The following is a 12,910-nucleotide window of genomic DNA, read 5'->3' on the forward strand; positions in this document are numbered from 1 at the left end:
GCTAGTCTAAGGCAGAGTTGGCCTTTGAGCCAGCCTTCGAGAAGGTTCTGGCCCAACCTCTGCTGCCAGATAAAAAGCCAGATGACTCCCCTGTGGGGGGAAGAGAGGAAGGTTCAGGTGGGACAGGTCAGCTGGTTGGTGGGAGCCACAGTGTTCCCTGGGCCCGAGCTCCTCTCTCTATCATGCATGGATGGCTGTTGGGTGGCTGACATAGCTCCCCCTTTGTTCCCTGCTTCCATCTCACTCCTCAGAGTGGTCCCAGACAGCTCTGCCTCCAGCTTCTCCACAAGCCTTCCCAACAAGATGGAAAGAGCTGGTGCCACATCCCTAGTCCACGCCTGTGCCACCCTCCCATGACGGATACAGTGTCTGAAATGGGAGTGACAGGGGTCGCTCACATGGTGATTATGACAGCCCCATGGAGAAAGTAGCTCAGACAATACTTAGCACATAGGGACCACTCACTCCCTGCTCTCCCTCCTTGACCCAGAAATACTCCCAGTCGCTCCCAACTGAACATCAAGAAGACCCCCAGCTCTGCAGCCTTCCACTCCAATCTTGCCATGATGCAGCTTCTCTCCTGCTCTGCCCTCACTGCCCTGAGCCTCAGCCCAGTGTATCTGCTGCCATCACACTGGTCCACCTCCCTGCCCTTGCCTGGGCTGTGCACCCCCATCAGTCCACTGGGCCCAGGCTCTCTGCCATCTTGTATTGTGGTTGATCTGTGTTCCGGTCTGCACCCTTTGACCTTAGCTACACTGTGAGCTCCTAGAGGGCAGGGACGTCCCTTCGGGCCCCAGGACCTGGCACAGAGTTGGCATTCTACCACATCTGTCCATCAAGTGAAGAATTGTGACCCTGGGCAGGTAATGCCACACACAGTCTGTCCACACGGGGCTCTACTGGCTCCATCCGAACCAAGATCCAAACTCCTGAGATGCAGCATTTTCAAGGAGACTACCCTACGCCCCCAGGAGTGGCCCTATCTCTCTGGGACCCTTGGTGCCCAGACTTCATTGCTGAGAGGTGGTGGCATAAGTTATCCTCAGGAGAGGGCTGGCCTCAGATCACACAGCAAATCAGAAGCAGACAGCAGACTGGTTCCCGGGTCCCACACGCCCCTCGGCCCAGAGTGCTCTCTATCTACCCGCCCCCTGTGCTTGCATATTCTGAGGGGTTCCATGAGACTAGAGGAAGTGGAGGCTACAGGATGGTGCCAGGGGACCATGGACATGGAGGTCCTGGTGCAAAGCCCTGCCAGCTGCCCCCCCACCAATCCGAAGTGTTCTCACTTCTGCCGCTACCCAGAGACCTTGCAAGGTTCCTTTGGGAGATCTAGTCAACCAAACTTGACTTGAATTCCACCATTAGAGCTGCAGCCCTTGGAGTCAAATATTGCCCTTTAAGGAGTATTCTGGAGGTGGGGTGCAATTGCCAGAGGGGGTGACCTGCTCCATTCAGTTCTTCCTTTGCTAGGAGGGGCAGCAGGCTCTGAGGTCCTGATAGGGGGAAGGGCATGGCCCAGTGAGGGGTAAGGAAGAGTGCAAGGCTGGAATCTATCTGACCCTTTGTAAAACCATAAGGATGGCTTCTGAAGGGTGTGGAGATTCTCCATCCTAAATGTAATATATAGCCACCAGGGTAAATACCAAAAAAGGAGGCAGCAGTTTTAAAAAAAAAAAAAAAAAAAGTGCTGGAGTCCCAGCTACAAGCTGGTCTCTGCTAAGGGGAGACTCCCCCTCAGAACCACCCTCAGGGAGCTCACAGTCTGGGGTGGGGGGAGCCAGTACTGGAAGCACCCCCAGAGGAGACTGCGGGGGAGGGCAGTTCAGAGGAGAAGGATGAAGTGGAGGTCAGGGAAGGCCACCTAAGATGGGCCTTCATCCTGAGCCTCGAGGAGGAGGTTTGGGGCCAGAGGAGGGAGAAGGGCACTCTGGCGGGGTAACTGAGCCAAGCTGAGGGACTGAACACTAATCCCTAGTGACTTGCACGCTCCCAGGGCAGAGGCCACAGGGCAGGAATTGGTGGTTAAGGGTCAAAAGCAGACTGGGGTCTCACCCAGTGCACGCTGAGATACTACTGAGGGTGTCTGGGCTTGGGGACAGTGGTGAGAGCCATGGCGGGGGCAGGGAATGCGGCTGGAACACAGCTCCCTGGCCTGTTTAATGCTGGGTCTGGAGTACCGCCCTGAGGCTCATCTGAGACTGAGCAGGGCATGTGCTGCACCTTCACCCTGTGTCCCCTTGTCCCTGTGTCCCACGCTGTGGCCACAGGCTGCCTCCTTGGCTTCCTCCTCCCTTCTCCCGGCCTCCCCGTGGCAGAGCTGCCGGCTCCCTGCTGTGATGGGACTGATTAGATTAGAAGGTGATTTGGGTCTGATTATCTAAGGTGGAAATTGGCCCCCTGTGTATTTTTCCATCCTGCCTAGGGCCGGGGAGGTGGGGACTGGCCCCCCCATTACCACCCGGGCAGAGCAAACATTTTCCGAATGTGTTTGAGACAAGGGTGCAAGGGCCTGGCTTCCTGAAGTGGGGACTGCTATGAGACAAAGACAGTCCACTCAAGAGAGAAGGGGTGTTCAAATCCTGGCTCTGCCCCCACCAGCCAGTGATCCTGGGCAAGCCCCTTCTCCCTGGCCCTCAGTTTCTCCTCTGTAATCGCAGGGCCAGGGTGAGGACTGATGAGATGAGGGCCTGTGAAGGGGTTAACTTGATGCCTGGTGCACAAGAGGTGGCCTGTGGAGGTCAGGGCTGGCCATGGCCACAGCCATCTGCACTCTGAGTCAGTGCAGTGTGTTCCTCCCTTGAAAGACCTGGAGATGTCCCCTGCCATGTGACCTCCCTGGACCCCCCCCCAGCTCCTCATCTGTCTAATACTGCCAGTATTTCACGGTGCCCGCCCACTGCACACTAGGTGAGCCAGCGCACAGAAATCTTGTCAGCAAGTTAAAATTACTGAGTCCTGTCAGTGTGCCTTGGTTCTCCCTGTTGGTGCCCCTTGGGCGAGTAGACAGGCTCTGAGGTCTGCCTGGGCTGCTCAGCCTGCCACCAGTGTCCGAAGTCATCCTGTGGTCCCTTCTATTCCCTGCTCAGAAACACAAGATTACTGTCCTTCTGTCCTGGGAATGAACAAGGAGTCAGCTGAAGAGCTCACCATCTGAACATCTGGGCTCCGTTTCAGCTCACTTGGCTTCGTGCCCCATCTGGGAGCCTGCATGACTTGGTTTACCCATGCACAGATAGATAGACTGACCTTTACCCGCCATGAAGGAACTCACTGGAGATGTCCATCTATCTGTGTGTAAAGCATTTTTGAGATCATGAGATGTTAGAGGACAAGGGGCTAGAACACACACATACACCCCCGTGCACACATGTCTGCCTTCGGCTCAGGTCATGATCCCAGGGTTCTGGGATCAAGCCCCGCATCAGGCTTCCTGCTCAGTGGGGAGTCTGCTTCTCCCTCTCCCACTCCCCCTGCTTGTGTTCTCTGTCTCTCTCAAATAAATAAATAAGACCTTTATTTAAAAAAAAAAAAAAATCATCAGGGCCTTTTAGCCCTCAACCCCAGTCTGCTGCTTCCTGAGCAGCCTGACGGTGGCCTGAGACACTCCCCTCTCTGCTGGGAAAGGAAACACGCACTGCATTGAAGAGAGCTTTCTACCCAGGGGAGTAAAAGTTTAAATTTAAAACAAGAAATGGGGTGCCTGAAGGTGCAAACTGCACTTACACAGGTTCTTGACTAAACAGTGGGGCCACTGGCAGGCCGAGGGGCCCTCCCCAGGGGTGCCCGGAGCCTGCTGCAGGGACAGCATGCAGGCCGAACCTGTGAGTAGCCTGTGGGTCTGTGAGAGCTCTTAGGACACAGTGACACGTCCCCTGCACCAGTCTGAGGACAGAGGGCCAGCTCTGCCTGCATCTCCTCTGTTGGGACCAGGCCACAGTAGCAGGCAGCCATGTCCTGGGCTGGGTCCCAGCCACCCCAACCCCACCCCACCCCAGCCTCACCTGTTTCCCAATTAAGGACACAGCTTCAGCGGGTTTGCTTTTTTTTTTTCCCAACTCTTTTATCATGGTAAAATACATATAAAATGTCCCGTGTTGAGTATCATTAAGGGTACAGGTCTGTGGCATTGTGGACCTTCATGCCATTGTGCCACCGTCACCACTGTCCACCTCTGGCACTCTCATATTGCAAAACCGAACCTCCAGCGCCACTGAACAGCAACCCCCTGAAAGCCCCCCTCCCCAGCCCCTGACAACCACCACTCCATTCTCTGTCCCTGCGACTTTGACTGCTCCACGGAGCTCCTGTGGCAGAATCCACAGCAGCTGGCCTTCTGTATGCGGTATCTTGCATGGAGCCTAATGTCCTCGAGGCTGATCGTGTGGTAGCCTGTGTCATAATTTCCTTCCCTTGGAAGGCCAAATAGTATTCCACTCCGTGTATATAGCACAGTTTTCGGCAGCTTTACCATTCGTTTTATCCTCACTCCAGCATCAACCCCCCAAGTGAACCTTGGACCAGCTGCCCTCTGCACCTGCAGGTCGTGGGGGGGGGTCTCTATCACACAGCAGCTGACACAGAAACCCCAGGGATGAATAAAAGTGGAGCCACTCTAACCAAAGGACCCCTTTGCCCCCCTGTGGCTGACCCTCCCGCCCCTCAAAAGAATTCCAGGGCCCTTTAAAGCCCAGTTTGAAAAACCTAATAATCTACAAAAGAGGTTTTCTTGGAGCCTGGGGAGGTCTAGTGTCATCACGTGCCACCCTTACTCAGAATAAAGCTTTAAAAATCCACAAAATGGGGACACCCTTGTGGCTCACTCAGTTAAGCGTCTGCCTTCAGGTCAGGTCATGATCTCAGGGTCCTGGGATTGAGCCCCACATCAGGCTCCTTGCTCAGTGGAGAGCCTACTTCTCCCTCTCCCTCTGCCAGCCACTCCCCCTGTTTGTGCGTTCTCTCTCTCTCTCTCTCTCTCTCTTTCTGTGCCAAAGAAATTAATCAAATCTTTAAAAAATAAAAAAATTTTAAAAACCACATAAAACAGAATGCACTGGATCACAGAGGAAGTCCATTATACTGAAATAGTTCACAGAATAAACAGCACATGATAAAGTAACAAGTGTGCTTCTTTGTCAGCACCCTAATAACAAAGTCCAGCAGGTAGTCCAATAACCTCTGTACTTGTAAAATCATACTTGTAAAATAAATGATTGCAACAACTACAGAGTCATAGGACAGAGAACCTGTGCTCTTCGTAACACAGGTAATGGCATTGTGAGCCACTAGCACTCCAGAGGTTGGTTGCCTATGTTCATGGCTGGTGGAATTGCTGAATTTCAGTTAGACATTTGTGAAAAGAAAGATACCATTATCTTCCCTTCCAAGTTCCGCGTGCCCTGAGTTCTTCCCCAGATCTTTAGAAGGGCTTTTTTAAGAGGTCCTGTCCAGGACAGGGTAGGGAGGTAACTCTCCGGGAGAAGGTAGTAGGTGGTAGGCCTGAGAAGTAAGGGATGGCAATATTTCAGTCCCGGGCCCGTTGCAGCTCTGTCCCGAAGTGAAATTCTCTTCAGAGGACCCGCCATACGTACATAATTTGAACCTGAACCATGGGTGGCACCCCAGGGCTTCGGCAGGCAAAGAGCCAGGAGCTTTCCGGGACTCAGTTCCTTCCACTCCTTTGGGGAGGGGGCTTGGGCCCATGCAACGGTAACTTGGCTTTCGTCTCCTTCCCCAGGGACCCATGTGATGGAGGGCTCTGGACGGATGGTAGTGACTGCCGTGGGTGTGAATTCTCAGACAGGCATCATCTTCACCCTGCTGGGGGCTGGTGGTGAGGAAGAAGAGAAGAAAGACAAGAAAGGTAAGCACGACCCCTTTACGGACCAGGAAAGGAGCTCTTCAGATCACTTTTTTTGTTGTTTATTCATTCACTCAACAAAATGGTTATTGAGTGCCTTCTATGTCCACGCCCTGTGCCAACAGCTGCCTCCTGCATCCCTGAGGCCCTGCTTGGGCCATGATGGTCTGTCTGTTCCATCTCCAGGTTCTTGTGCCAGTCTCTGTCTGTCCGGTCATGTCATGGAGGACCCTCCCCCCACAGGCCAGGCTCAGGGTGCTGAGCACTTGGCTGATTCTCCAGCCTCTAGTGTGACCTGGTCCCTTCATCAGCCCCGGTAGGGAGTAGAAAGCCCCACTTGCGCTCACTCCTACCACTATTCTCAACTCCACAGAGCAGAGCTGCAAACCACCCCCAGCATAGACTCAGCCTAGATGGGGGCAAAGGAGATTCTAGGGAAGGAGGCCAAACTTTTGGTTCCCTTTCTTACTCCCCAACACCCCGTCCCCAGAGCTGCCATTTTGCCTGGGCCCTGGCTCCTCCTCTACCTTCGAAACAAGCTTCCTACTCCCTGGGCTCCCTCTCAGCACAGCAGGCTGGTAGCCTGGGCCTCTCAGAGAAGAGGGAGGGATGCCCATCTGGCCGGGTCCCAATCCAAAGGCCCAGGCCTCTGGCTCTAGCACAGCTGGCTCTTTTCCTAACACCTACACTCAGTCTCAGGGACAGACCCCTCTCACATCTTCAGTCTTTTGTCATGTCTCCTTCCCCAAGCTCCAAAAGGAGGTCTCCAACAGCCAGACCATCTGGGGTCCAGGAGAAGGAGATGAGAAAGTCGATGGCCCCTCTTTGGGGTACAGGGGAAGCCTTGCTACCTCTTGCTCTCTGCAGCCAGCCAGGCACAGAGCCTGGGTCATAACCAAAGGTTACTGGCTCCCAAGGGCAATACGCCATTTTCTAGAGGGGTCCCCCTAAGATTATGGCAGCCCCGCCAGCAGGAACAGTGGAGCTGAGCTGTCCTCAGGGAAGTCCAGAAGCTGGAGAGAACCAGGAGACAGCTGAGGTTGAAAATACTAAGGAGATAGTCCTGGTCAAAAAGCCCGGAGGGTATCAGGACAGCGTCCACACAGTGAGATAGAGGTTGTGGCCGGCTCTGACCCCAGGGTGCAGACAGTCGGGCAGATAGGGGCAGTAGGCAGGGTATGGCAGGTACCCCTTTTCTTGGCCTCACTGGGGCCTGAGTGAGGGAAGCCGGATCTATGTTCCTATGTACCTGTGTACCTATGTTCCTATATGTTCCTGAAGATTTCGGCAGGAAGACAGGCCTCTCTTGCCCTGAAGCATAGGTCAGAGTCCTTCACTGAACACACACCTGCACCCCTGTGAGGTGGGGGTCTGTGTAGAGAAGAAGTGGGATGTTGGGGGGCCACAGCAGAGGAAGATAGGGAGCAGCCCAGCCTCTCAGGCGCCTGTGAGCGACATGGACAGGGACTGGGCCCCTCTGCACTCCCATCCCTTCACCTCCACCTCCATCGCGGCCCCATGTCAGGATGAGCACCGGTGTGCAGCCGTGTGTGCGTGTGTGTGTGTGCACGCGCGCATGTGTGTGTGTGTGTGTGTGCACGCATGCGTGTGTGTGTGGACGTGCAGGTGAGGCTGTATGTGCTTCTCCTTCATTAACATGTCTCAAAAATCATCACACAGGTGTGAAGAAGGGGGATGGCCTTCAGCTACCAGGTACAGTAAGACCCCCCTCAGGGTAGATGGGGCTTTTAGAAATAGCAGCAGCCTTTGACCCCCAGGCCGTGGCCCTAGACCCCCAACACACCATTGGAGGAGGCCTCCTAACCCTGGGACCCTCCACTGGGCCCCCACGTGATGCCGGCCCCACTGGAGGAACCAGCCCCTCACTCTACCTATTTGCCCCTCAGTGCTTTTCCCTGCCCTCCAATGCACACGGCGCCACTGCCATCTCCACGCCAACCCCACACAGCCCTCCACCCCCAGGCCAGTGTGTGGTGCCCCGCTCATCATCACACGACCCCACAGCCATGCTCTCATGGGCACACCCCGCAGAGCCCAGCCCGGCTGCCCCTCACTGCACAGCATGGGCATCTAACCCACCTTACCTTACCCTCTCCTTCCCACACAATCCATCTCCCCCCGCCCCAAGAAAGAACAACCAGAGTACATCTGACCATCTCACATCATTTTTAATTGCTAAACTAAGGAAAACTGGCTAGTACCTTCCTCTGTCTCATGCACAAAGTACAACATGCTGGATGTCACCTCTTCAATGTATGGGGGTAACCAAGGCGATCTTTAGAGTGCTGGCTAGGAAGGAGGAGGTGGCTGTGGGCAGTGGCCTGAGTCAAGGGCTCAAATCCTGAGTCCCTGCCACCGCTGGACAGTCCCTCTGGGACACAGAGATGGTGGTCACAGCAAGTCCCTGATCAGAATGGCGGGTACCTGCACCGTGCCGATTGCTGAATGTTTTGAAATGACTCCTGGCCATGGGTCCTTCTGGCCCTGATGGGCAGCCAGATGCCTTCTCCTAGAAGCTTCTCTGATAGGGACCTGCCTGATTGGTATGGCCAGAGCGGTACATCGGTTCAGACCTTAGTACAGAACGGTGCCATGCTACCTAACCACATTTATCATCTGCCATGTTTTATTTCAAAGACCCTCCATGTCTGAGTTTTTTTCCCCTGATTTTTATGACATTTCTATGGGAACGTTCCACCCCCACCCTCCTAAATTTGAGTTTCCTGATTTCCAACAGAGATTTTTTTTTTTAAGAATGTAGTCATGTTATTTCCCACAAGTTGGTTCATGTCTATTGTTGTTGCTGTTCTGCATTGTTGCTTTTCTCCATTGTGACACACTGCATTTTCCATCCCTCCCACCCCCGCAGCGGCCGATGGTGCAGCAGGTTCAAATGCTGCCGATAGTGCAAATACCAGCCTAGTCAATGGTACGTCTCCGATGGCGAGCTCTCGGTCTCGGTTGGATGGGCATCTCTCTCCCCCACCCCCAACTCTGGGCTTGCCTCTCCCTGTTCTGGACTGCACAGATCTTGGATGTGCATGGGCAGCTCTGGGACGTTCATCCTCCCACGTGGGGCAGGCGCTTAAGAGAGAAGCCACCAACGGGGAATCAGCTCCGCGCCCGCTTACGGCGACCAAAATGGTACTGGCTCCTATGGGACCTTAACCCCCAGTGGAGCCCAGAAGAGGGACATACCCTGGGCTTCAGATTTGGCTCCCAAGAAGCAGCATCCCACCCGTCGTGGCCCTCTCCTAAGCACACTCCTGGCCCCCGCCTGGGGAAGAAGGCCTGGGGTCAGGACCTGGGCTGAAGCTGGCATCTGGGTCCCTAGTGAAGTCTCCAGTCCTCGACCTGAAAATTTCCTCGAGGCAGGGGGACCCAGGCCGGGATTCAGCTCTTTGGCCCCACCCCACAGCATGGCTGAGCCACTGATAAACATTTCTTCCTCTTCTTTTTCTCGGAGTGAACGGGCAGGGGGCTCGCTTGGGCGCGGGCCTGGTTCTGTCCCTCGGAAGTGGACTGGTGTTTCCTGCTGTTGCCTGTGCTAGAGCATTTGTCCTGAGTCTCTGCATTCTTACGGGCCCCCTGGGGGCTGAGGGGTGGGGGGGGGGGCAACCACAGTACCTTGGGATCTGCATTTTAACCTCCTTACCCACAGGCAAGAAGGAATTCTATTCACTTGCCTCCAAACCTTTAGAGGATTTCTTATTTCTGTACCCTCCTATCTTCAGAGTGATGAGGCTTCTGTGTACTCAGATCGGTCCCCTGTCCCCAGATTAGGTAGCATGATAGTCACCCAAGCTGAGAGCTATAGGGCTTGATCATAAAACAGTTGCCCTGGGGAACTGAGGGAAGGGAAAAGCCTTTCTTGCGGCATTGCTACACGCAAGGCACTGGGCTGCGGGTTTCTCGTCCATTATATCATTTCCTCCTCAACACTCCTGAAAGATGTGGAGGTCTTGTCCTACCTCATACTCCCATCCCCTGCCCCAGACCTCTGGCTGGGCCACCTGCATTCAAAGTGACCAATGATGGAAGCACCTTGTAGATGTCAGGGGCCAAGAAAGACACTTCTGTGAGCTGTGCCTTGCTAATTTGGGTGTGGGTCTATTTCAGGCACCGGAGGAGAAAGGAGAACAGCTTGGGGTGTGGGAGGTGTCATGCGTCAGGGAGGGGTGGCGAGGGATGACAGGGAGAACCAATATAGGCAAACCCAGGCAGGGGGAGAAGGAAACAGGAGCTGGCATCCTGCTTCCCACAGAGCAGTGAGCCCACTGGGCTCAGTGAACATACAGACTGCATCCAGGCTGGTCCATCCTAAAAAAAGTCTGCTTCACTTCCAAACTGTAGCAGAAAACTCCTGGTATCCTGAGAAAAACTGCAGGAAAGATGGGGAACTTGACTACCTACTGTATGCCAGACATTTTGCAAACATTTCCTGCTCATGGCCTCATTTGATCCTCATGACAACCTTGTGATACAGAGTTTATTGTCCCCACTTTAAAGATTGGGAGACAGGCTCAGAGAGATCAAGACACTAGCCTAATATCACAGAACAAGAAAGAAGCAGACTTAGGATTCAAACCCAGGCCTGCTGGCTCTAAAGTACTTATTCCACTTCCTGATCCAGAGTTTCCTGAAAGAGTGTGTCTTGTAAACATCACAGGAATATCAATAGGTCCTGCCCCCAAGAAAAGGATCCTATGGTCAGAGATGTTTAAGAACCATGGGGCAGAATTTGTCTCTTCCTTATTGCATGACTTCTCAGAGCCTTGAATATGCTGGTATATAGTGGAAAGTTAGCCATGGAGGGCTTCCCAGGCTGATTTGGCTGCAGGACATTTTCTGGCTGAATCTTGTGGGATTGGTTTGTCTCTCTAATATACTTAGGGAAATAGTGCTCTAAGCCATTGCTTCTCAAAAAGTAACCAGAGGACCAGAAGCCTGGACATCTCCTAGGAGCCTGTTGGAAATGCAGAATTTCAGGCCCAACCCCAGACCCACTGAACTAAAATCTGCATTCATATAAGCTCTCCAGTCTAGGGCCATACCACACTGAATGTGCTTGATCTCATCTAATGAGCTTTCCAGGCTCCAGGCCAGAGTGTATTAAAGGTTGAGAGGTGCTTGGCTGAGCCTTGGTCAATGAGAGAATTAACCATTCCTTTTCTTCCTTCCTCTGAGCCAAATCAGGATGATTGGCTATAGAAAACACACTTAGCTGGCAGTAGTCCCTCTGGACCCACCCTCACCAAGCCCCCTCCCAGCTGAAAGTGGGTGTGTTCCATTCATCTTGGAGCCATTATGACGGCCATTATCATTTTATTATTTCATTTATACTGATTAACATACCATTGTTCAATACTTTGCTTATAATCACGGTTAGTAAATACACCACTCTGAACTCCAGGCATTAACAGGGCACTTTGTGATGCTTTTCCTAAGCATCACCTTGGTCGACATTGTCACGTGTCACAGAGGAAGAGATGGAAGCACAGGCAAGAGAAGTAACATCTCCCAGTTCATCTCTTTAGTGCTCCCCAAAGCTTGTTTATCAGGTCACCTCACCATCGAACCTCCACACACACACTTTTCACACTCATAGCTCATAACAGACCCATTTGTCAAAGCTGTGTCTGCATCTGATGTGGGGTGGGGGTCTCCAAGTCTCCGCCCAAGTTCCCCATCCCAGCTTCCCTGCAAGAGCCCCCTTTCCCGGGTCATGCACAGACCCAGGTCTGGCTGTCCCCCCCATAGTTACAGGGCCCAGGCAAGTTCCACTTTGGCTGAGAAAAGCCCCTGGCTTCTGAGAAACCAGGCCATGTGCGCAGAAGCACCCCCACAACACTGCTCCCTCCCTTGAACATATGCACTGGTTATTATCTTTCTGGCCACGTGATCACTATGGAAATAAAAGAGGAAATTGCTAGCTTGGTTAATGGGCGCACACATGGGCTATTGCATTTGATAATATGCAATGCAAATAAGGCCCCTTTGTGTCTTCTAGAACCAAGTATGGAAGAGGAGTCCTCCCATGCCCTTTAGCCCAGTTAGTAAAATTATTTTTAAAAATAAAGATAATTATTGTAGTTCATTCCTGTTGGCTCTAAAAAGGCTTTTTCTGTTTTGTTTTTAATCCAGCAAAAAGAACTTTGCAATAGAGCAATGGGGGCCTTCTCTTTCCGCCCCCAGGGTGGGTCCCTGACCATTTGCCGTGAGAGGCGGGGGAACAGCCCAACATTTCCCCTGGAGAGGTAGCACGGGGCTGGGATCCAGGAAAGCCACTTCTCCCCTCTGAGTCACTTACAGCGTGATCTGGTGTGGGTGCCTTACTGGTTATGGAACCAGTAAGGCAGCCACGGGGTTATCATCAGGACGCTCCAGAAATGAGAGCTGTCTCTGAACCTCTCTTGGCCTCAGTTTTCTCATCTGTAAAATGGGAGTGCTTAGACTCCCTCCCATCTCACCCACAGGGTATTGGGGAAGTGGGCAAGAGAGGAACCCACAAAATGCAGAATGCTAAATGGGCAAGTGGTTATGACTAAGGCCACTGTCAGGTGCTCAAGAAGCTGAATGTTGCTTCCCTATTTTACAGAGGTGGACACTGAGACTGGGAGAGGTAAAGCCACACAGCTAGTTCATGTCCAAACAGGGGCACACAACCACCTTGATAAGCCTCCTCTGTGCTCAGAGGAGCTGAGGGCTAGCTGCCTTCTCCTCAACTGGGGTGGAAACATAGATGGGGCCAGCTCTGCGTTAACCCCGGGGACCCAGGCAGGTCATCTGTCTCTCTGAGCCTCAGTTTCTGATCTGGAAGTGGGAGCAGGGCAGGAGTGCCCTTATGGGGATGTGATGTGGGTTAGATGAAATCATGGATGTTCTACATGCACCTGGCACATGGTGGTTTCTCACAGAACATGAGCTGTGATTCTCATTCTTCACAGCAAATGGCCAAGGGCGGCTGACCTCCGCAGGCTCCTCCCAAGGTAGCAAGGCCTGTGGGCAGAGCTCTGAGTGAGCTCA

At 53.2% G+C, this 12,910-nt stretch overlaps 1 protein-coding gene across 11 annotated transcripts in view; it reads left to right on the forward strand.

The window, feature by feature from the left end:
- ATP2B2 (ATPase plasma membrane Ca2+ transporting 2) overlaps positions 1-12,910 on the forward strand; it is a 365,301-nt gene that overhangs the window by 301,920 nt on the left and 50,471 nt on the right. For 7 of the 11 annotated variants that reach the window (XM_082682462.1, XM_082682460.1, XM_082682463.1 and 4 more), the window contains 3 exons: positions 5,741-5,866; positions 7,544-7,576; positions 8,754-8,813. In XM_082682462.1, the coding sequence (XP_082538588.1) occupies positions 5,741-5,866; positions 7,544-7,576; positions 8,754-8,813 (219 nt within the window). The remainder of the gene's footprint in view (positions 1-5,740; positions 5,867-7,543; positions 7,577-8,753; positions 8,814-12,910) is intronic. The other 4 variants (XM_082682468.1, XM_082682470.1, XM_082682461.1 and 1 more) reach the window with 2 other exon arrangements.

This window comes from Mustela nivalis (assembly GCF_964662115.1).
Source record: "Mustela nivalis genome assembly, chromosome: 1".
Classification (NCBI taxonomy): domain Eukaryota; kingdom Metazoa; phylum Chordata; class Mammalia; order Carnivora; family Mustelidae; genus Mustela; species Mustela nivalis.